Source organism: Hemibagrus wyckioides, linkage group LG28 (assembly GCF_019097595.1).
Source record: "Hemibagrus wyckioides isolate EC202008001 linkage group LG28, SWU_Hwy_1.0, whole genome shotgun sequence".
NCBI lineage: Eukaryota > Metazoa > Chordata > Actinopteri > Siluriformes > Bagridae > Hemibagrus > Hemibagrus wyckioides.
The window spans coordinates 6194494-6216058 of NC_080737.1; the positions used below are offsets into that span (position 1 = coordinate 6194494).

The 21565-nt window shown below is 37.9% G+C and overlaps 1 protein-coding gene across 1 annotated transcript; it reads left to right on the plus strand.

Moving 5' to 3' along the window:
- Nucleotides 1–5703: 5703 nt before the first annotated feature.
- tbx2a (T-box transcription factor 2a) lies at nucleotides 5704–14500 on the plus strand. Its single transcript, XM_058383689.1, has 7 exons — nucleotides 5704–6489; nucleotides 7494–7761; nucleotides 9336–9482; nucleotides 10352–10428; nucleotides 10548–10714; nucleotides 12032–12615; nucleotides 13199–14500. Exons 1-7 carry the CDS (start codon nucleotides 6098–6100, stop codon nucleotides 13604–13606), a joined length of 2043 nt encoding a protein of 680 aa, XP_058239672.1. The 5' UTR covers nucleotides 5704–6097; the 3' UTR covers nucleotides 13607–14500.
- Nucleotides 14501–21565: the final 7065 nt, after the last annotated feature.

Genomic DNA, 21565 nt, shown 5'->3' on the forward strand with positions numbered 1-21565 from the left:
TATTGAACTAAAAGAAAGTTTAGAAAGTAAACTAAATAACTAAGTAAAGCGCAATTAAAAACATAAACATAAACACATATATATGGATTCTACAGGTTATCAGTATCAGAGCAATAAAAATCAAACATTTAAAGAAAAAGATAGAAAGGGTCTTTCTATGGACTTATCATTTTTCTCTTTATTTTGCATGCGTAATTCTTATTCATGTGCACATTTTTTTTTTTTACGTTTTCCAAGTTTCAAAGCGTCCTTTTGCAACTTTCAATCAAATTAACTTTAATCAAAAGTCAATATTTATTTCTAGTTGGATTTGTTTCCGCGTTAACATTAAACTTTTTTTTTTTCTTTATTTAAGGAAGTTTCTTGGATAATTGCTGACTTAAATTTTACCCCAGAATTATTCCGTTGTTGTTGCATACTGACTATAAATATAAACAACGACACCTGTTAGGAATTATTGCAACGAAAAAAAAAAACCAAAAAAAACTTATTTATAAATCAGTAAGTTAATGATGTTGATATTATTGCACCAATATTGGAAGGTTTTAGAATGAAATATGAGTATTTATGGTTTCCATTAAATGCATATAAATTTCGGTTCATTTAACTTTCGACTGGAGACAAGCCACGGAATACTTTTTTTTTATTCCACAGTAAATATTACCGTCTACCAAAATGAAAGCTTCTTTTGGAGGTTGTGGTAACTATAAGTCTCTATTACACTGTTACGTTGTTATTACAGCCTAGTATAATTTCCAATAGCAGAGTTTATTTCCTTGGAAAAAAAAAAAAAAAAAAAAAAAAGGCAGTACTTGAAAATTGGCCAATATTCTCAATAGTAAAATGAACATGAGTTAATTGTTTAATAGATTATGTTTGATTAAGGATTAATTGTTATAATTTTAGAATTTGGATATAAATAATTGGATATAAATATTCAACCGGTTCTAAATATTCTAATATAAATATTCTAATATATAAATACATATTCTTTTTTTTCTATTTTTTTTCTACTGTGTGGATCTTTAAAAAAATATATTCCGAAATTGCCCTAAAAATATGAAACTATTTTAAACTATAATTGAAACTGTATCAAACACTGTAATTTCATTATAGTGCATTAGGTTAAAGATGAGACTTTTCTGTGTATTATGTAGATTGACCCTAGTATTTATTTGATCTTCACTGACTTTCTTAGAGGAAATGAAAAAGGCTTTAACTAAAAATTTCACCTGTTGCATCAGTGCCTGGAAGCTCAAGTCATGAACCGCTGATTAAAGAGCTCTTGGAATCAAGCGAAATTAAGGGAACTATCGCAGCTACACTTATGGAACTGAATGTTCAATCCTCCTTCAATAGCAACATTTATAAAGGGTTTTGTTCTTTTGTTTTTATTTTTTATTTATTTGCATGAGCATGTTTGTGTATAGTTATTACACTTAAACATGCGTACTTGGTGGTAAACCTGTGTTAATGGCATGACTGGTTCATGTTCTGTTGGTTATAAGACTGAAACCTTGCACAAAGGTTTATTTTAGATAATTAGATGGATCTGTGGATGTGGTATTTTGTGTAACAGTCTATAACTTTATTGTTTGGCTTTGTATTTTATTCGTGCGACAAGAAGTGATCATTGGTTTTATTATTATTATTATTATTATTATTATTATTATTATTATTATTATAGTTGTTGTTACGAATGCTGTAAAATAGTTAGTGTAATTATCTATGTAAATATGATTTATTTAATGAACACATTTCCGTAAATACGGGGTCAAGCATTCATTTGAACCGAATTCTAGACACTTTATACACAGTCGAAAAAAAAGATAGTGTCTTCGAGTGTTACGTTACCATTTGCTTCCTGAAACTGATAACTGAATTAACACTTAACTTTAAATAAACACTTTCAAGTCGAACGCAACACTGTTATGTGTTAAGGTGGAGAAATAGACAAAGATTATTTTGCCAAGCCTCTGAAAAGTGTGTTGTCCCCTTAAAAGAGCAGTGGCTAGGACGTGGGAACCAGGGCCTGACCTTAAAAGGGGGTGGGGGGGGGAGTGGAACCACACAAATGACACAATAATAATAATAAATGACACACTGTAAAAAAAATGTTTATTATGATAACTTTGTCAGCTTAGATATATACAGATTCTGTTCATGTAACATAACGTACTTATTACGCAACATAACGTGTTATTTAAGTGTCAAGCTTACGTTCTGGCGATACATCATTTGTTACAGTGTTGAAAGCGACAGACAAATAAGTGTTTATTGTAACTCGAGATAGTTCAACATTTTCAGGAATAGTGCAACTCTACTTGACTGCTTCTGCTGCTTTAACTTTTACATCACATTAGATAGTGTTAGAGCAAGGATAGAGAAAGAGGGGAGGTCAGAAGCATAAAAAAAAATATGAACAACATGAGCTTCTGCGTTATACAAATAATTTCACTGATGGTCTGATTATTGCTTCCAGAGAACTCATTTTGTTGGTACTGTTGTTGTTGTTTTGTTTACAATTATTATAGACTAATTAATACTTATATTACATTCTGTGTAGTTTCAATGAGATGGGCTGGCGTCCCATTCGGCATGGTCTGGGATTCATCCTGAAGATGAATGAATGGAAAGAATGATCGAAAGAATAAGTCGTTTCAGTTGAAAGGTCTATTTATTTAAAAAATAAGATTTTACCGTGTCACCTGTTTAATATGAAGCTCAAACCACTGCAGTGAAGTCTGATTAGTCCACAAGCTGAGAAGTATACGAATTCCCGTACTTTTTCTTGTCGTTGGGGTGTAACTTTAGTGTGTATATTTCAAGGTGTAGGATTAATTAGCTTTAAAAAAAAAAATCCTTAATCACCTTAAGGTCCAATTATGCGACTTAACATATGTTGAAGTTAGAAATATACATAAACAACCTTTGAGAGTATTACTCCAGATACAAGAACTGTACAGATTGGTGAGATATAATCTGACTATAATGTTTAGGTTTGATAATAAACCAAAGTATTTCTGCTTGAATTTCCGCATGAGATTAGAACAGCATTAGACAGGCGAATGAGTAGGAAACCCCACATATATGAGCGTTTAGATGTACAGGTGGAAATAAACCTTCACCTTTAAATTAACACTCAAACGGTCTCCATTTACATCCTTCTAGACTCAGATAAACACTTCAAGCATTGGTTCAGCATTGTAGGTGTGTTAATTCCACGTTACACGTGTGTTGCTGCAACACTGTAGGTGTGTTCATCCAGCCCTGGCTGCAGTAGTTACAGGGCTTCATGTGCTCTAGTGCAAATAAACAGTCGCGAGCGCCGTGTTGACTGTTGTTTATATAATTAGGTGGATGATCATATACACGGCAAATCATTAACTTCCTTCGTGTGGGGTTAATGCGTTTTCTTTCAGTGAGCATTTCAAAACCGACAGCCTCAGCAAACTCACCGGCGATTGGCGGCGCTCCCTCTTCCTAAATATCAAATAAATAATGCATTGCTCACAAATTGAAACGTCTGTCCTTTTAAGTCAAATCATTTTGCAATGTATCTTGAGTCTCTAAACCAAGACTGAGCACAAGCTACATTACATAACGGAAGTTCTCCACAAATGAATGCAAAGTCAAAAATATTTATTTAGCTTGGTTGGTTTTTTATGTCATTTATGAAATTACATTTCAGTGATGAGCAATAAAAACGCTTCCATTTTAGTAAAAGGGATCTTCTAACTTCGCTGTCTACTGTATGTCAATCATTTATTGTAACATATGAACTGATAATTGATATAAAATGATCTATCATTTAACTCATATGCAAGCAATGAAAATAATGGTCTGCTTTCTGTGTTGGCAAGTTTTATTTGTATTCACAGTCCACAAAATATTCCTACTGGAATACTTCCAACAAAATAGTCCACCTGTCATGTTTTGTTTTGTTTTGTTTCATGTGGAAGTTGCATAGAGAAGCGACGCTCCATCTTACCATGAAGTCCAGAACACACGCTGCTTCTCCTCCACACGCTGGTTCCTTAGTGCTCCTTCATCCATGAGCTGTTACATCCACAAAACCACCGAAAACATAACTTTAAAAAAAACAAGAAGTTGGTGATGTTCAAGATTGAACCCGAGAAGAGCCGATTTCAATGATTTGGGTAGTAAAAAACCAGCAAAGACCTGGAGCAGCCCCCCTCTCTCTCTCTCTCTCTCTCTCCCTCTCTCTCTCTCTCTCTCTCTCTCTCGGGACAACTGGATGAAGTCATGTACCTTCATGAATGAATGTCTGTGCTGTGCAGCAGCAAGAAGTCATCATACATTTTGATGTACCAATAACCTATCAACGTGCGCAAAACCTCTCCTCTGCCTACACTCCATGAATAAAAAAAAATCATCAGGGTTGAATTAACACCTGCAGCGTGTTAATGTGGACATGATTAGAGTTCTAGCTAGGTGTAAGGGTTAATGCGCGTGCAAGGCTAATTCATGTGGTTATTAAAAAGTTCAGGGTAACATGCTAGTTCAAGGCTAGGCGTTTACATTTCATTCTAAGCGTGCACTGTGCACCACTTTTAGTGTAGAGAAGTTAACAAAACGTGAAAGTTCTCAGATACACATTTTTTCAAAATATATTTTTACAGTTAATTGCTGCCCATTGATAATATGGTTTTAGTGGATGTAGTTGGTGATGTGAGCACTGAGCGGATGGGTGCGCGCCGTTTGAGGACTCAGGGGGTAAATATGAAGTGACACGGGCCAGGTTCTTATTGTAGGACCCCAGCCGACTGGCGCCAAGCGCCCTTTTAACAAATAGCGGAGTCCCACTTAATCAGCGAGCGCTGACGGAGCGCCTTAAAGGGGCCGCGCCTTCGCTTTCTGAGCAACCAAGCGCAAAGAAACAATAGTTTGAATTTTTGGTGGATTTGATTAGACAGCTTCCGCCTAAAACGATGAAACAAGAGAGATAAATCACAAAACGTAAGGAAACTAATTATAATAATGCTTTGTCCGGTATTTGGATATGATATAACCGATTACTAGTGCATTATTGACTTTCCATGCTGCAATCCAGTCCGTCAAAAATAATGAAAGTATGACTTTTCTCGAGAAATGTGCTTTATATTTGTATGTTTGTAAAATAAATAAATAAATAAATAAATAAATATCGACTCGATATTACAATAATTAATATCCATACTATTTTTTATAAAGGCCACAGTATAATCAGTGATGTGATGCCCTAATGTGAACATGTGTATATTATTCCTTTATCAACAATGTTTTGTTGTCTCTTAAATAAACGTGCTGTACATGCTAAAAGTCAATAACTAAGTCTCTCACTCTCTCTCTCTCTCTTTCTCTCTCTATTTTGTTCTTTTTGTGTTTTGAGAAGTGAATTGCAGCTGCAGTTAGGCTCTCTCACTCTCTCTGCTGTCCGCCTGCCCTTTGGAGGGGGAGTAGTGGAGGGGTGGGATTTCCACATCTTCTCTATGTCATTGGTTAATATTTTATCCTGTTGACATGTTTTCTCGCTGCGAAAGCTTCCGACACCTTCGAGCCCCCCATCGCCCTTCCTCTTCTTCCTCGGCCCGCCTCCTCTTGGCTCGATCTGTCAAGGTCACGCCCACCGCGCGCCGCGATTGGTCTGTAACGCGTAAAATCGGCAATCAAGGCGCTTGGCTCATTAGTGTGGGCGAGCAGAGAGGAGGAGGGACGCGCAAAAGACTCACAAGTGTGGAAGACGAAAAACTCACGCTGAGCTCCGGATGAGTTTGGGGTTTTCCTGGAGCTGCTTTGTTTTCCGGTGCGTTCTCGGGGAAAAAAAGAAGTTGGAGAAAAGAGGGAGAAAATCCCTGAAGTGTCAGTTTCGCTCTTCTGACGGATGATATTAAACACTGCACTGGAGCATCATCAGTCGGACTAATAGTAACCTGCCGGTCATTTCATCTTTTCTCCTGCTGCGGAAACGTCAGCGCTTTAGTTCTTGGCCGCGCTCTCCGAAACTCTTCCGTGATTTTTATCAGCCGGTTATTGTTCCTTTTTGTCACCCGGACATATACGTATCGATTCTCGCTCCTTTTTAGTGGATGCACCGATGAGAGATCCGGTTTTCACGGGGACCGGCGCTATGGCTTATCACCCGTTCCACGCGCACCGGCCCGCTGACTTCCCCGTGTCGGCGTTCCTTGCCGCGGCGCAGCCCGCCTCCTTTTTCCCGAGCCTCGGGCTTCTTCCCAAGCCTCTGGCTGAGCACGCTCTGTCCGGAGCCGCGGAGGCGGGCCTGCATGCGGCGCTGCACGGCCACCATCATCACCACTCTCACCCGCAGCAGCAGCAGGCGGCTGCCGCCGCGCACCTCCGTGCACTAAAGAGCCTCGAGCCTGAGGAGGAGGTGGAGGACGACCCCAAAGTGACGCTCGAGGCCAAAGAGCTCTGGGATCAGTTTCATAAACTCGGCACTGAAATGGTCATCACCAAGTCGGGAAGGTAAGCTTTAATTTATTTGTCAAATGTAATACAATCGGTGCAGATCAGATTGGGGTATGTGTTTTGGGGGTGATCAGTGAATCTACTAAAATTATTTAGCTTTTTTTATATTGCTGAAATATAGCGCATTCAAAAGCAAATATTTCGAATATGTAATAAATAAATTAATAAATAAAACAAAAGGGGGTTCAATTTACCGGCATTAGGGTTCAAAGTTTGCTTATGCACAGAGTAAATCTGAGAAATATTTTTTTAGAAACAAACATAAATGATTTAGCTTTGTATTCGTATGAATTAAATGCAAAGAAAAGACCGTGTATATAATGGAAACAGCAACAAGAAGAAATGATTTGATTTGTTTTATTGTCCAACATTGGTGAGGCGTTTCTTCTGTATAAAACAAACACAACCGAAACAAGAATAAATGTTTACTTTTAGCAGAACAGTGTAGGATAAGGGTTCATTGGGCTGATTAGAAAATGTACAAATAACTTAAATGATAAAGGTCAATTCTGGATAATATTACGCTGCGGAAGAACGTTTGTTTTTGTTTTCTTTTTATCGTTTTTATTTTGGTTTGTTTTTCTTGCATTCATCTTATAATCACTTTTGAAGACGATATGTATAATGTACTTTAGGGTGTTATATGCACTGTAAATGAGATCACTGCATCAGCTGTGCTTATTTTCTGTTAATGTTCTGTTAATTTTAAAAAGCTATTTTTTTGTCACTGTCAATATTCTGACGATTTTTTGACTTGATAAATAAAATTAGAACTTCAGTTTCTGGGATTAACATGCTGTAATATACAGATGTCTACATTAAAGACTCTAAAAGGCCTAACATTTTTTTATATCGCGATTTCATATTTTTGCAAGTTGCAAGTTTATTTTCGTTGATTGCTTTTTTCATTTAAACATGCATCTGTATATATTGCATGCATTTTTTTGCTAATTGATTCAAACTGTGTATTGGTTTCAAAAGTATGTGCTCCCTTCTCGCAGGAGAATGTTTCCTCCGTATAAAGTGCGTGTGAACGGCCTGGACAAGAAGGCCAAGTACATCCTGCTGATGGACATCGTGGCGGCGGATGACTGTCGCTACAAATTTCACAATTCTCGCTGGATGGTGGCGGGGAAAGCGGACCCGGAGATGCCCAAGCGCATGTACATCCACCCGGACAGCCCTGCCACTGGAGAGCAGTGGATGGCCAAACCGGTCACCTTCCACAAGCTCAAACTCACCAACAACATATCCGACAAACACGGATTCGTAAGTGATTTGCGGTTTTGTGTTTTTGATCGTATGCAGTGTGGTTGTTTGTTGCTTTTGGTGTTGCTGATAGGGCAGTGATATGAATTTGTGGTTTAAAGATGGTCACACAGCTGGATATTAAATGATCACGCTTTATATATATATATATATATATATATATATATATATATATATATATATATATATATATATATATTGCTTTTTCAGCAGTCTATGTGCTTGTTTTTTATGTAGGCCTGTAACACACACACACACACACACGCAGAGAGAGAGAGAGAGAGAGAGAGAGACTTATGCCACGTATAGGTTAACATCAACTTTATTGATTCTGACGTTTTGAAAGGATTGCAAAAATGGTTTGTTGATATTAACCTATAAAGACTAATAAAATTTTTTAAAACCATAAACCATTTCGTAACTGCTTATTTTATCTGTATATTGCGGTTTCAATTAATATCACGCCACGTGACATCATCTTCAATAGCATTATTATTATAATAATAAATAACATTAGCTAATTAGGTAGACTCTAGTATGAGAATCCAACAACTGGTCAGTTGCTCCAAATAGTAGCTTTTTGTTTGTTTGTTTGTTTAAACTGCAGTATTTAGCAATGTTAAATGAATTTGTATTTGCTTTCAGGTCTGCTTGGTTTGTTCCACATCCTTCTTTAACGCATTTCATGCCCTTCTTTATGCTTTAATAGGGTGCCCATGCATATGCCATGATAATGTACGATTAACACACGATGGATTCATCTTAGTCAGGTTCCTTCATTAGGAGTTCTGTGGGCCTCTTACGACGACCTTTGGCGTCTTTTTGGATCTCATTATCCTGAGGCACGAGAGGAAACTGTTAGATCCCCAAAGTGTTTTCAGCCACCGGCCCCTTAAGTGCAATTTAGCGAGAAAAGCTTGCCGAGTGATTGCTTTAAAAATAAATGCCACGGGGTACTAGGAAAACCACGTTCCACATGCCAGCCTTTCTAGTCTGCGGCAGTGGGTTAACCCGTGCTTTTCCTTGTAGTGGCTATAGAGCATAATTACTGACTATTTTTACACAGCTTCTCTAATTATTAAAACATTTAATAATCAAGAAAATTTAGTGTTACTGCAGCTTAGTTAGGGGCCCAAGCACTGGAGGTTACTGGGCTCCTTCTTTTTATAGCATTTGTTGTTTATAATCATCACCATCTTATTATTATTTTTATTATTATTATTATTATTATTATTATTATTATTATTAGTAGTAGTAGTAGTAGTAGTAGTAGTAGTAGTATTATTGTTGTTGTTGTTGTTGTTGTGAATGACAATCAGTTAGTTGTTTAACTGAACTATGGTTATAGTTACTGCCACTGGGACCATTTTCCTATTAGTTTTATGGAACTGTTATGAATGTAATAAATATACCGCCCATAAATAGCTCAATAATAATAATAATAATAATAATAATAATAATAATAGGCCTATGAAGAAAATGTGTGAAAAAAATTTAACCCAAAGTTTTGGTGTATTAAAACCATATAAGGAATAACTTAAGAGGTCTAACAAAAGCCCATTCTGTTTTTCCAGACTATCCTAAACTCGATGCACAAATACCAACCCAGGTTCCATATTGTTCGGGCCAACGACATTCTGAAGCTGCCCTACAGTACTTTCCGGACGTATGTGTTTCCAGAAACAGATTTCATAGCCGTCACTGCCTATCAAAATGACAAGGTGAGTTACAGTTTTTAGTGAGAGGCCTATAGGAAATTGTTCATTCATTAATAGCAATGAAATTCTCATTTTCCCATGAGAAGGCTCTTTTTTTATTTATGGTCTGAATTTGGCACAATTAAAGAAAATTTGTAACTTGGCTAGGACAAAACAGACTGAGAAACCCCACTGCATTGTTAGTGAATGCAATCCTTTTTTTATTTGGCTAGACTACCATTCATTAATCAAACTATTACTTTGTTATTAATCATAGTTATTGAATCTTGAATGTCTTTATAATGGATCAAAAGATTGCAAGTCATTTTTCAACACTAATGTTTCCATCTGACGAAGCAGAAAGTGTTTACATGGAGCACTTTTCAGACTGGAGTGTTTGCATAATTTGAAAACCTTTTGACATTTTGGCTCTGATTTTTAAAACACTCAAAACGCGTGGTGTGTAGATTTTTACAAACCATCACTTGAATCAGAAGTGTGGAAATGTTTCTCACTCTACTTACATTAAAGCTAACCTATTTTGTCTTTTAAAGATTAAATTCTAGCTAAATAAATTGAGAGAACCAAAAGTATTAGACATGTTTATTATATCAGGATGTGTGCATAAAATGTCTTTAATGAACTTGTGATTGAGGCTGTGCTCTAGAGATAGACTTGTATAGCTGCTGAAATAATAACATGAAGAAAAGTACTATGGGAACGTTTGAGTACTGTGTATGAAATTCAAAGTGCAATGTTTGGGCTTTAATGGCCTGTTTTTGTGACTACGTCAGTATGATGGGTTTATTGTTTTACTTTCCACATTTCCACATTCCACATCGTTTGCTGTAACAGGAAACAGTTATCAGTATATTGTGTTTTGTTTCTCGTAGATTACGCAGCTCAAAATCGACAACAACCCTTTCGCCAAAGGATTCAGAGACACAGGCAATGGCAGGAGAGAAAAAAGGTATTTATCTTGCAGACATGGCAACGATTTGTTCTGCATTTGACTGTACTGGTGTTTTGAGCATGCTGCAGAGATTGCGGTTGTTCATGTATATATATGTATTTTGATGTGCTGCTCAGGAAGCAGTTAAGTCTGCCTGCCCTTCGTGTGTATGATGAGGCGTGTGCTAAAGGAGACGGAGCAGAATCTGATGCTTCATCCTGCGAACCACCAAGTACCAGAGAGCCGCTTCACTCACCTCTAGGATCTGCATCAAGCCCGCTAAAATTCAGCAGGTCCAGTCGAGGTATGTGTGTGCACTGATATATATCTCAATGTCTATGTAAATAATGATTATTTATATGTTCTAATATTGTATTAATAATTTATTTATAAATTCTGTCTATTTAGTGACATAATCCTTTTAAACTATAGCTCAATTTATTTCTATTATATATTATTTTTTATTTTATGTAAAAATCATTTGCATTTGTTGTTATTAATTAGGATTTGTTTTGATTTGTATCCCTTTTCAAATTTTTCTACTGCATTGTAACCCTATAACTTTTTCATTTATTCATTTTTCTATTTATTTATATACATATTTTATTTATAGCAATCCTTAAAAAAGTATTACCTTTGCAGTTCTTTAAATTTTATTAAACTCAACTCAAATATATTTAATTAATTGATTATTTTTATTTCCTTCCACTCAGAGAAAACACTTTTATATAAAAAGGTCAAAGTTATTTGTAGGTCAGCATGTTCTTTTTGAATTATTCAGGTTTGGATTGAATCCATTCACTTCAAGTAATGAGGCTCGTAACTCTGAAAATATAACTCTGATAATAGTACATGTAATATATTTGATAATGGTGGGTTGTGATTTTCCACACTATTACAAAATGTTTTAAAAAATAAATAAATAAATGAAATGTGGAACCCCTCGCTATGCTTCACAGACCTCAGTTTACGAGGTTAAAATTTTCTCTGCCTGTTATAAAACTCCAGTGGCTTACAATGCACATATCAGCTGGTTCAAATGTTGATAGTCTACATATATAAACGCAAACCAAAATATATAATACACCTGGGCGTAATAGTCTGTTAAAATGGTTTACCATGGTCTCAGATTTTCAATGCAATCTATAAGTCAGCGGTCTTACATGGCACACCTTTTAACCGAATGGCCTTTTAAAAAATCCCATTGACATATTTGCCTTTCAAGTTTTGGGGAACTTTTTTTGCCTGAGGTAAACAAACCCTCCTGCCAGTTTTGGCAGGAAGGAAGGTTGGCATGGAAGGAAGGAAGCGGGTTTGAGCGAAAATGTGACAATGATTAATTTTTCAGCCTTCAGTGCAAGTTCTTGCAGTGATTTTTATTTAACTGTAGCTTCTTCTGCAAAGACTAACTTGTTTTCTTATAAATATTTGCTATTTGAAATTAGTGGTAAGAAATATTAATCAGAGTCTTCAGAGAGGGAGCGTGTCATAAATTAAAAAAAAGTTATCAGGATTTATTGCCTTGTTTATTCTTGTAATGCCACAGGTCTTCAGAGAGATGTCTGATATCATATTAATCATATTAATCTTTACATGTTGTTTTGTCCTCATATTTTTATAGATGAGAAAAACTCCACTGAGTGTGATCAAGAGTTTGAGCAGCAGGAGCAAATGTCTGTAGGAACGAGTAGCCCCGGTCCACAAGCATCATCTCCCTTCAAGTCAAGTATTGAGGAAAAAGTCAAAGAAAGACCCGACCCTGACAAGAAAGAGGACTATGCGGACTCGAGTAGAGAAAGTGACTCTGCTTTCAGTGTCAGAAACCCAGAGAAGGACAAATCAGAGAGAGGGAACCCTAAAGAATCAGAACCATCCAGGAAGGAGGGCAAAGAACACTTTACCCCACTTCTGATTCAAACAGAGGGCCCGTCATCCTTCAGTGCCAATCACCTCCAGAGCCTGGCGCTGTCAGGCCTGCACAGTCAGCATTTATTTAACCCACTGAGTGCAGCAGGGCACCCTTTGCTGTTTCACCCAAGCCAGTTCGCCATGGCACCTGGGGCTTTCTCAACAATGGGCATGGGGCATTTGTTGGCATCAATGTCAGGGGCAAGTGCCCTGGAGAACGGAGGCCTGTCACCCCAGGGCACTGCTACACCGGGATCCTTCCCATTCCACCTCTCACAGCACATGCTCGCATCTCAGGTAAAGAACAGTTTCATACTTTATTGCTGATATTTACGATGTGTGTTGTATTAATATTACAAGTAATAATATTTATCATGAACAATCCTGACATTTAATTGGGGCACATTTGTCTAATTGCTGTGGTACGTTTGGCCATTAATAGTCTCTCACAATCTTTTGAGACATTTACATATAGCACATAGTACCAAATTTCAAGAGTCTAGGCTGGGTTACAGACTTTGCTTACCATCAGGAATTAAGGTATTGTGTTATCTGACTGCAGTAGTATAATCTTTCAGTCGATGGCTATTCAGTTAAGCTTTCTTTACTGTTTGTCTGTGGCTTTATTATTCCTTTTTTCCACCTGAAGAATGAAGTAACGATCTACAGAATTAAAGCATATATAAACCCAAACATACCGGTAATAAGCACGTGCGCCTTATGCGAATAAATGAGCAGTACATATGATTTGAGTTTATTAACCTAATCATACTTGAGTTATTTGAATAAGTTCACTTGTTTATTTATTTAATGCAGCTTTTACGGATTTTTTTTAATGATTTACTCTATAATAATGTAGCCCACAATCTTCTTTCTGTAGGGAATCTCCATGCCACCTTTCGGCAGCCTCCTCCCGTATCCTTACACGTACATGGCGGCGGCTGCGGCTGCGGCGGCTTCGTCTCTACCCGCCGGCGGTGTGGCTTCTTGTCTCAGCCGCAGTGCTTTAATGGGCGGCTCGCGGCCCAGACTGCGTTTTAGCCCTTATCAGATCCCACCGACCTCCAGCTTGCTCAGTGCCGGCCTTCCGGCTGCGGATCAAGCAGACTCGGGCTCGGGTTCCTCCTCTAAACCAGGCAGCAGGGAGAGCAGTCCCGCACCTGGGCCGCACGGATCCCCGCACACACCCGCCAAAGAGGCCGTGAACGAACTGCAGAGCATACAGAGGCTCGTGAGCGGACTGGAGAAACAGCGGGACGAGTCGCCGGGCCGAGACTCTCCGAAATGACGCAATATAGGCTCAGTTTTCAAATGGGTTTTGGATGCAAAAAAAAAATGCATGAATTCGCATCAAATATCAGAATTGCATATGGTTGGGGAAAAAAAGTCGTGTGAACAGGCCAGGGATGTGGAAAAGAATAATAAAAAATAAAACGCACTTTGGGGTCACTGTATTCCAGAAAGATGCGGATGAAACTCGAGACTCACTGAACGCAAATTTTTAAGTCCAGGTTTAAATCATGGTCACGGGGATTGAACACTGAACTGACCCTGAACCCAGTGGACTGAAATGGCTGCAAACACAATCCACATCAATGGATGATCATCTTCTTATGTGCTTGTATCTGGGACTTGTTTTTTTTTTTCTTCTTCCCCTAATTATTTATATGTAATATTCAGAAGATCAAAAATAACTATGTAAATAAGCAGAAATGGATTTGAAGATGAGTTTTAATTTATTTCAGACTGTACATTGGCGTGTAAATACTATCTAGGTTTGCAATTTGTTACATTTATATTTGGCCCCCCAATTACCTGAGTGTATAGGAATATTATCACTAGCGCTTGTTTGTATGGAACCCGAATGTGTGTGTGTGTGTGTGTGTGTGTGTGTGTGTGTGTCACCGCAGATCTCGCTTTCTGCTTTGCAAGGCTGAATTTCATACATTGTATTGCGTTGCGATTTTTTTTTAAATACAGCGATGCACTAACAGGGAAATCTCAGGTTTCTTTCTTTCTTTCTTTTTTTCTTTTCTTTCCTTTTTTTTAAATAAATATATCTGTCTTGGAGAAAGCCTTTAAAATAGTTCCTCTGCTAATTTTTTGGACATCCTCGGGTAAATTACAGTGGTTTTGTTGCATTATTTTTTTTTCTGCATTTCAATAAAAGAGGAAGGTGTTGCACACTTCTTTGGCCACATCTTTATTCACAGGTGTGACTGGACAGAATATTGTACCCTGATATGACGTGGCATGTGGTTGTTGGTCAATATACGGACTAATTAGCGGACGAGTGAAAGTATTGTCACGTACCAGACTTTACGATCAAAGAAAGAAAGGAAAACGAAAGAAATAACAGAAATATGCCTACATAAGATACTAAAATACACGAGCAATTTTAATAAACCTTAGAAGTGGTCAATTTAGGCAAAGCAAGATAATTTACACACACACACACACACATCGCAGAAGGCTTCTAGAGAATGATAACATAAGTAAATTCTGGTGTAGGCGCTGTTTCAACAACAAACTAGATCATTTCAACAACAAACTACCAAGCACTTTCAAAAAATATTCTTTAAAATTTAGGTTTTAAAGCTTACGGCGTAAGAGTGCGTCTGAAAATGTCTGGAAGCCAAGGCAGCTGCGCCATCTGTTGATTCTTCTCATCTCTAGCTCTGTCTCCTCATTCTAAACCTTTAGAGACCCTTTCAACTTAATTAAAAGTCAAAGAGCACAAGGTAAAATAAGTTATTTGGCTATCATACAGTACCCTAATATAAGTTACCCTTTTTTGAAATATTTCTTTCTATTTACTCCACTGCGCAAAATGCTATATATGTATATATTTCCCATATAACTTTTTTTAAACACGCATTTTGGATTTTAATATCATCAGTGATGACACAAGCAGTAGAACTATTTTTATTCCAAAAATTATGGTGTAAATAATAAATAGATCTCTGTGTGGGTGTTGGGGGTAAAGGCGTTAAGGATTTCTTTTTTAGGACAAATCTAGTGTGCTTTGTTTATACACGGTCCATTAGGTTATCAGTATCAGCTGTTAAGATTTGGCCAGTTTTAGTGCCGTGTGTGTGTGTGTGTGTGACACTGAGAGAGAGAGAGAGAGAGAGAGAGAGAGAGAGAGAAATGACAAAAATGTGCCCGTCCCAGATAAACGCTTTCGCGAACAGTTTCGCCGGGGAGTGGGCTCGCGCATGCGCAGATTCCACCCGCGCGTCAGTGCGACAGGTCTTTGTGCAGAGAGCGGCGCCTGTCTGCGGCCCGCCGGCCGTATAGCGCTACTGAGCATGCGCAGAGCACAAAAGGAGCTCCTCATTAAAGTGCTGCTCGTCGCTCTTCTTCTCCTCTGCTTTTATACCCAGGGTCACAAGAAACACACTTTATTAAGAGTCTATTGTTGCAGTTTGTTATGTCTAATTAACGGAGTGACATTGGTCGACCTCGCCCCAAAAACACCATGCTGGTCCAAAACAATAAGTGCACTGTGGATCGTCATCAGTCGGGAATGAACACGTGTTAATATCCGTATACACATTTAACCCTACAGTACAGACTGTGGATACATTTAACAAATAAATTTGCTATCTGATATAAGAGCACCTAAATTTTACTTTTACTTTATAAACACTAAATTTAAATAAAAAATCATCAGGTCTTTTAATATATTACATTTTATAGTTGTAATATCAATAGTTATAATAATATTATCCTGTATTATTATTATTATTATTATTATTATTATTATAAATATCCAGCAGTTCAATGTGTGTGAATATCATGCTCAGTGTTCCAGAGATATACTCCAGATACACAGCAAATAATAATAATAATAATAATAATAATAATAATAATAATAATAATAATATGCCGACAACTTTAATTTGGCAGAACAGCATATTCATTTTGTTCTATAATTCAAGTGTTTGTAGCCGTTTGCAGGAATTATATCGCCCCCTATTGGCTAAATCTGCCATCATTTTTTTGTTGTTGAAAAAATAAGAGCTAGTGTGCGTAAATTAAGAAACACATAATTTATACACACATAGTATGTTAGTTTAGAAAAACAGTTGACCAAAAAATGTATATATTTATTTATTAAACTTGGTTTATTTACTCTATCCTGTACCGTACAGTGCTGATGAGGCCTGTCCTCGTCCGGTGTATTATCATGAGAAATACCCAGTGGACTTTCTGCTCATTTATCCCTAGATTTAATTGAATAATTAATTGATTATTATCTTGTCTTGTCTTTGATGCTCTGTTCTGTAAGTGTAATGCAAACCTCTCTGTAGGTTACAGCTCTGATCTCTGATAAATGCCTGATGTGCAGAGTAAGCAGCAGTGTAAGCAGTCCGAGCCTTGGGCCTTGTCTGACCTTCACTCCACTGTGTGCAGCATTATGATTAGCTGGCAGGGGACTCAATAACTTTATTAAAACACACACACACACACACACAGGATGCATGTCTTTACAGCCAGGAGCCATCTTCTTCCACCCCTAGCAGAGCGTGCTCACAGTCCACAGTGAAATTCATGCTAAAGTTAGCCCCATCCAAGCATACAGGATGCGAAATCAGTCGGATTTCTCTTGCGTGCTCACAAGGAAGCTTCATGCAAAAAAGAGAAAAAAAAAACCTGGATCCACCAGTGTGCTGATGTTTTGGAGAAATAAACTGTGGTTGAGTCGCAGCTTTCCGTTCCAGGCTCTGTGTTTGGGGCTGCGTTGCCCTTTCTCCACCAAACACCCTTCAAGGCCTGGAGAAAGTCAGCAGTGCAGAGAGCAGTTGATTCACCGGGGTCACGGAAGGTAGCGCGACTCCTGCGTTTGATCATCCTAATCTGTTCTATCAGAGCACTCTGTTATTCGAGCCTTTTAAGTGCAACATTTACTGAGTGATACCATATTTTTGTTTTTACCATAATAAAGGCTCTCAATATGTCACAAAACTGGAGTTGAAAGGATGTTTTTTTTTTTCAAAGAGTTAAATTCAGAGCAGACTCTGGCTCGTTGTTTACGGCCGAGGGCTTAGGGGTAACGTGCCGGTAGTTAAGATGAAACAAGGAAACATGTCTGAATCGTTTATCCATGAGCACAGGAACAATTTGGAAGAATCCATAGCTTTTCAGACGTTTGTCCAGAAACAGTCAAAAGCCAAATCATCATTTCAGGAATTTTAATCTGGGATTAGTCTAATCATTTTTTAAGATCGAAAGCCCTTTAAAAAAAACGAAAGAACTGTAGCACAGATTTATTTTATTTTACTTTACTTTCATTTATGATTCAAATTAAATATTAGGCACATTATGGGGAATTATGTACATTTACCATTAGCCAATATTAATTTATTGTCTTAAATCTCAGAAGTGGAACATGAGAAACTCTTAGGACTGAATCCGAGGGACCTGAGGCAGCAACGTTACCTGGGGCACCACCTCAACCCCTTGTCCACGTTGATTTTGTGAAGTGATTCTTTGTTTGCCTCCAGCTTTTCTGATCTTCTTCCACTGTCTAAAAAAATTCCAGCAGGTGAATTTGGCTTTGGTAAACTGAACCCTTGTGATGGATTGTTGATATTCCCAATTCACCCCAGCTAATTCATTTACATTTTTCATTCCTGGCATTTGGCAGAAGCCCTTATCCAAAGTGACTTACAATTTATCTTATTTTAACTTACAACTTACAATCTTACAACCTTCTGATCTTACAATCTTCTGATCAGTAGTCCAACACCTTAACCACTAAGCTACCACATCCCTGAACAGGGTGGAGAGGGTACAGCAGACTAATGAATGAATGAATTAATTAATTAAACTAGGTAGTCAATTAAGCTTATTACTCACTGTGAGAAAGAAGCAGCCATCAAGGATTCTTCTGAGATTAATCTTACCTCTATTAGACAATATGGAGTTCTACAGAACGTTCATTCCAACAAAGGCTGTATATTATACTTTTTTTCTGTAGTTGTATAACTAGTACTGAATTCTGATGGCAGTTTATTAGGCTCTCCAGCATTGTAACGTTAAATAAAGACAGATAGACAGACAGACAGACAGACAGAGAGACAGACAGACAGACAGACAGATAGATAGATAGATAGATAGATAGATAGATAGATAGATAGATAGATAGATAGATAGATAGATAGATAGATAGATAGATAGATAGATAGATAGATAGATAGATTATGTGGCAAATTCAAGGAGACGTATAATTGAGCTGAGCAGGTGACAATCAAGGACCTTGCAAAAGGACCAAACAGTTGCAGCTTGGTACCAAGATTCGAACCTGCCCACCTTGTGATCAATAGTCCAGACAATTACCTGCTTAGCAACCACTTCCTTAAGTAGCCAAACACAAAGACATGTGAAAGACTGAAATGGACCTTTTTTCCGACCCAGTGATCATAGTTCCAGCATTAGCGGGATTTCTTTATTTTTTGTATATATATGTAAAAATACTCCGAAAGCATAATGTTTGTAGGCAGTGGTAAGTTTATAGAAACCTACATTTCATCTCCATGTACTTTATAAAATAGCTTGTTGGAAATATCTAATAATAGCAGTGTATTTGAATTCAGGCTTTGTAATTACGATGTCACGAGTGAGAAACTGGACCCAGGAGCACGTGCAAGCAGCATTGAACTGGACGTCTGTGGTCGGCCTAAGAATGGAATGGATGTTGCTGGAGCAAAGGAAAGCTTCACCAAAGCAGATTATCAAGTATATTTTTTTTTGCCAAAAATAAGAATATTTAAAATATAAATATATATGTTGACAGCTTTGATATATTGCTACACACAAAAAAGTAGGGTCTACTAAACCTTTCACCATTTTACTACGTCTAAACTTCTCGGCCTAGCTATTTCCAGTCTAGCAAAGACATGGTAGCAAAGCTGTTCATCCACGTCGTAAAGCGGTTTGCACAGCATGGCATGTCGGAATGAAACCCAGATGCGCCGACGCGAATTCGGTCTACGGGAACTGGTCGTGACCTCGCGTTTTCCTCCGCCTAACCTCGTAGCACCAGCTCATTTCGCTCCTGCAGCGCGGATCCGAAATAAGGCCTGTCTCCGCTGGCCTCCGACCACATCTCATATTGTGCAAGAGAAAAGCCACGAGCTCAAGAGCCTTCATTTCCCTTCGCCGCTCGTTTGGCCTGCTCGGTGCGTCTCAAGCCGTGCCAGCGTTAGCTCTGAGTTTCCTCAGCGCCACCTCACTCAACGGCATGATCAAAAGCAATGCTAATGTCAAGGCGCCCCACCCCAGCCCTGTCCCCTGTAATCATTCCCACAATGCCGTCGGGCCGCCAAAAACCGCCGCGCGCTCCGCGTCTGTCATTAATACACATGTGTTCCATATAAAACGGACCTGACTCACAATAGCCTGCCGCTGAACCGTACTGCAGGGTTGCGTGACAGCCGAAGCATGTGGATCCAGCATCGGAGGGCCTGCAATGATGATGATGATGATGATGATGATGATGATGATGAGGGATGAAGCTTGAAGGACACTTGGGATGGATGCGCGTGCCAGGCTACTGCTACAGCAAGCCAGTTCGAGAGTGCTACATCATATATAACCATATTCCTGGAAAAGTAATTGTATAAATAACAGCAATAATAAACGTTACTTACATATAAATATATATAGGCACCTTCCATAAAAACTAATGAAATGAATAAAATAAGAGAATAAGAACAATCATAAAACGAAATTTTAAGATGCAAATAGGTCTTTATATAAAACATTAATATTATATTATTAACATGATGTAGTCACTATATTATTATTATTATTGTTGTTGTTATAGTTGTTACATTAAGATGATAACACTTGATATTTCTCTTCTCATTAATACACATCATCAGGTCACAGACCAGGTTTTCAACCACATCAAGTCATGTGCTGTCTGCACTGTCACCCATCAAGTGAACATTCAAAAATTCTTCTATACCCACAATGGTTCAATTTATCACATAAACATTGAAATACACTGCTTATGCATCCTCTGACAAAAAAAGAAAGAAATTTTAAAAAGTACATCTAAAAATAAATGAAAATACATAATAAATGTGTTGGACTACTGATCGGAAATGTGTTCAAATCCCAGTATATATGTAAACAAACAAAAAAAAAAAAATGTAAGTGTACTATAAATGAATGCAGCTTAGAATCACAATCAGAATTGTGTGTATTGGTCATGTCATAAACACCATCTGCATTTTTGGGGTTACATACAAACAAGAAAAAGCCCCAAAACATCTGCAAAATACAGTAATGGCTTTCCGATGATTGGGGGCTGTTTTGTGGCTTGGTTGAGATCTCAGGAGCTCTTGGGAAGATCGATGGCATCATAAACCGAAACTCTGGTTTCCTCTGCCAAGAGGTTAAGACTTGGCCATAGACGGATCTTTCAGCAAGAGAATAACCCCAAAATATACAATAGAAATATTTTCTGTTCTCAATGAGAAATGACAATATAGAAAAAATTAAGTGAAAAACGTTCAATTTTTTTTAAGGGGAGAAAAAAGGAAAAAGAAAAAAAAGGACAATAAGATTCATAATAAGCGGCAGAAAAGAGCACTTCATGAAATTTGAGATTTTATCAGGGGTGTGTAGGTGTGCATGCATCTACGTATATATCTGAACAGAAATTGATGCTGGACACAGAATCAGTTAAGTGTTTTCCAGAGCCTCGAGTTATATAATGTGTATATTTACTGTATCTGGTCCTTGTTTGTTCACAGTAAGGAAGGCAAACAAATCTCTCTAGTGTACCTAGATAGACAGATATGTCCATAAATAGCTGGATGACTAGGACACATTTTGCACTAACCTGTTCCAAGCACAGCTCATCACCAACGTTACACAATCATCACGAGAACTCTAAATCATACCGGACTGTCAGACGAGTTCTCTCCAGATTAAAAAGCGAAAGTTGTGTAAAAACTCTTAAGATAAGATAAGTGGTAATGACATGACAGGATCAAAGGCTCACACGAAGACCTGAGCTGCCATACCTACAGCAGGAATGACAAGGGGAGGCAGAAGGCTGATGGATATCTACAGGCCATAGCCAGAGGCTCTGTCACGGCGGCAAAGGCCGAAGCTGGGAAAGCGTGTATCTGAAAAAGTGGCAGGACTCGAGCAGGGTTTCTCTGCAGGAATGGGAGCTATGCGGTTAAGGCGAGGTCGTGCCTCAGAGGTGAGCTGTGCTTAAGGG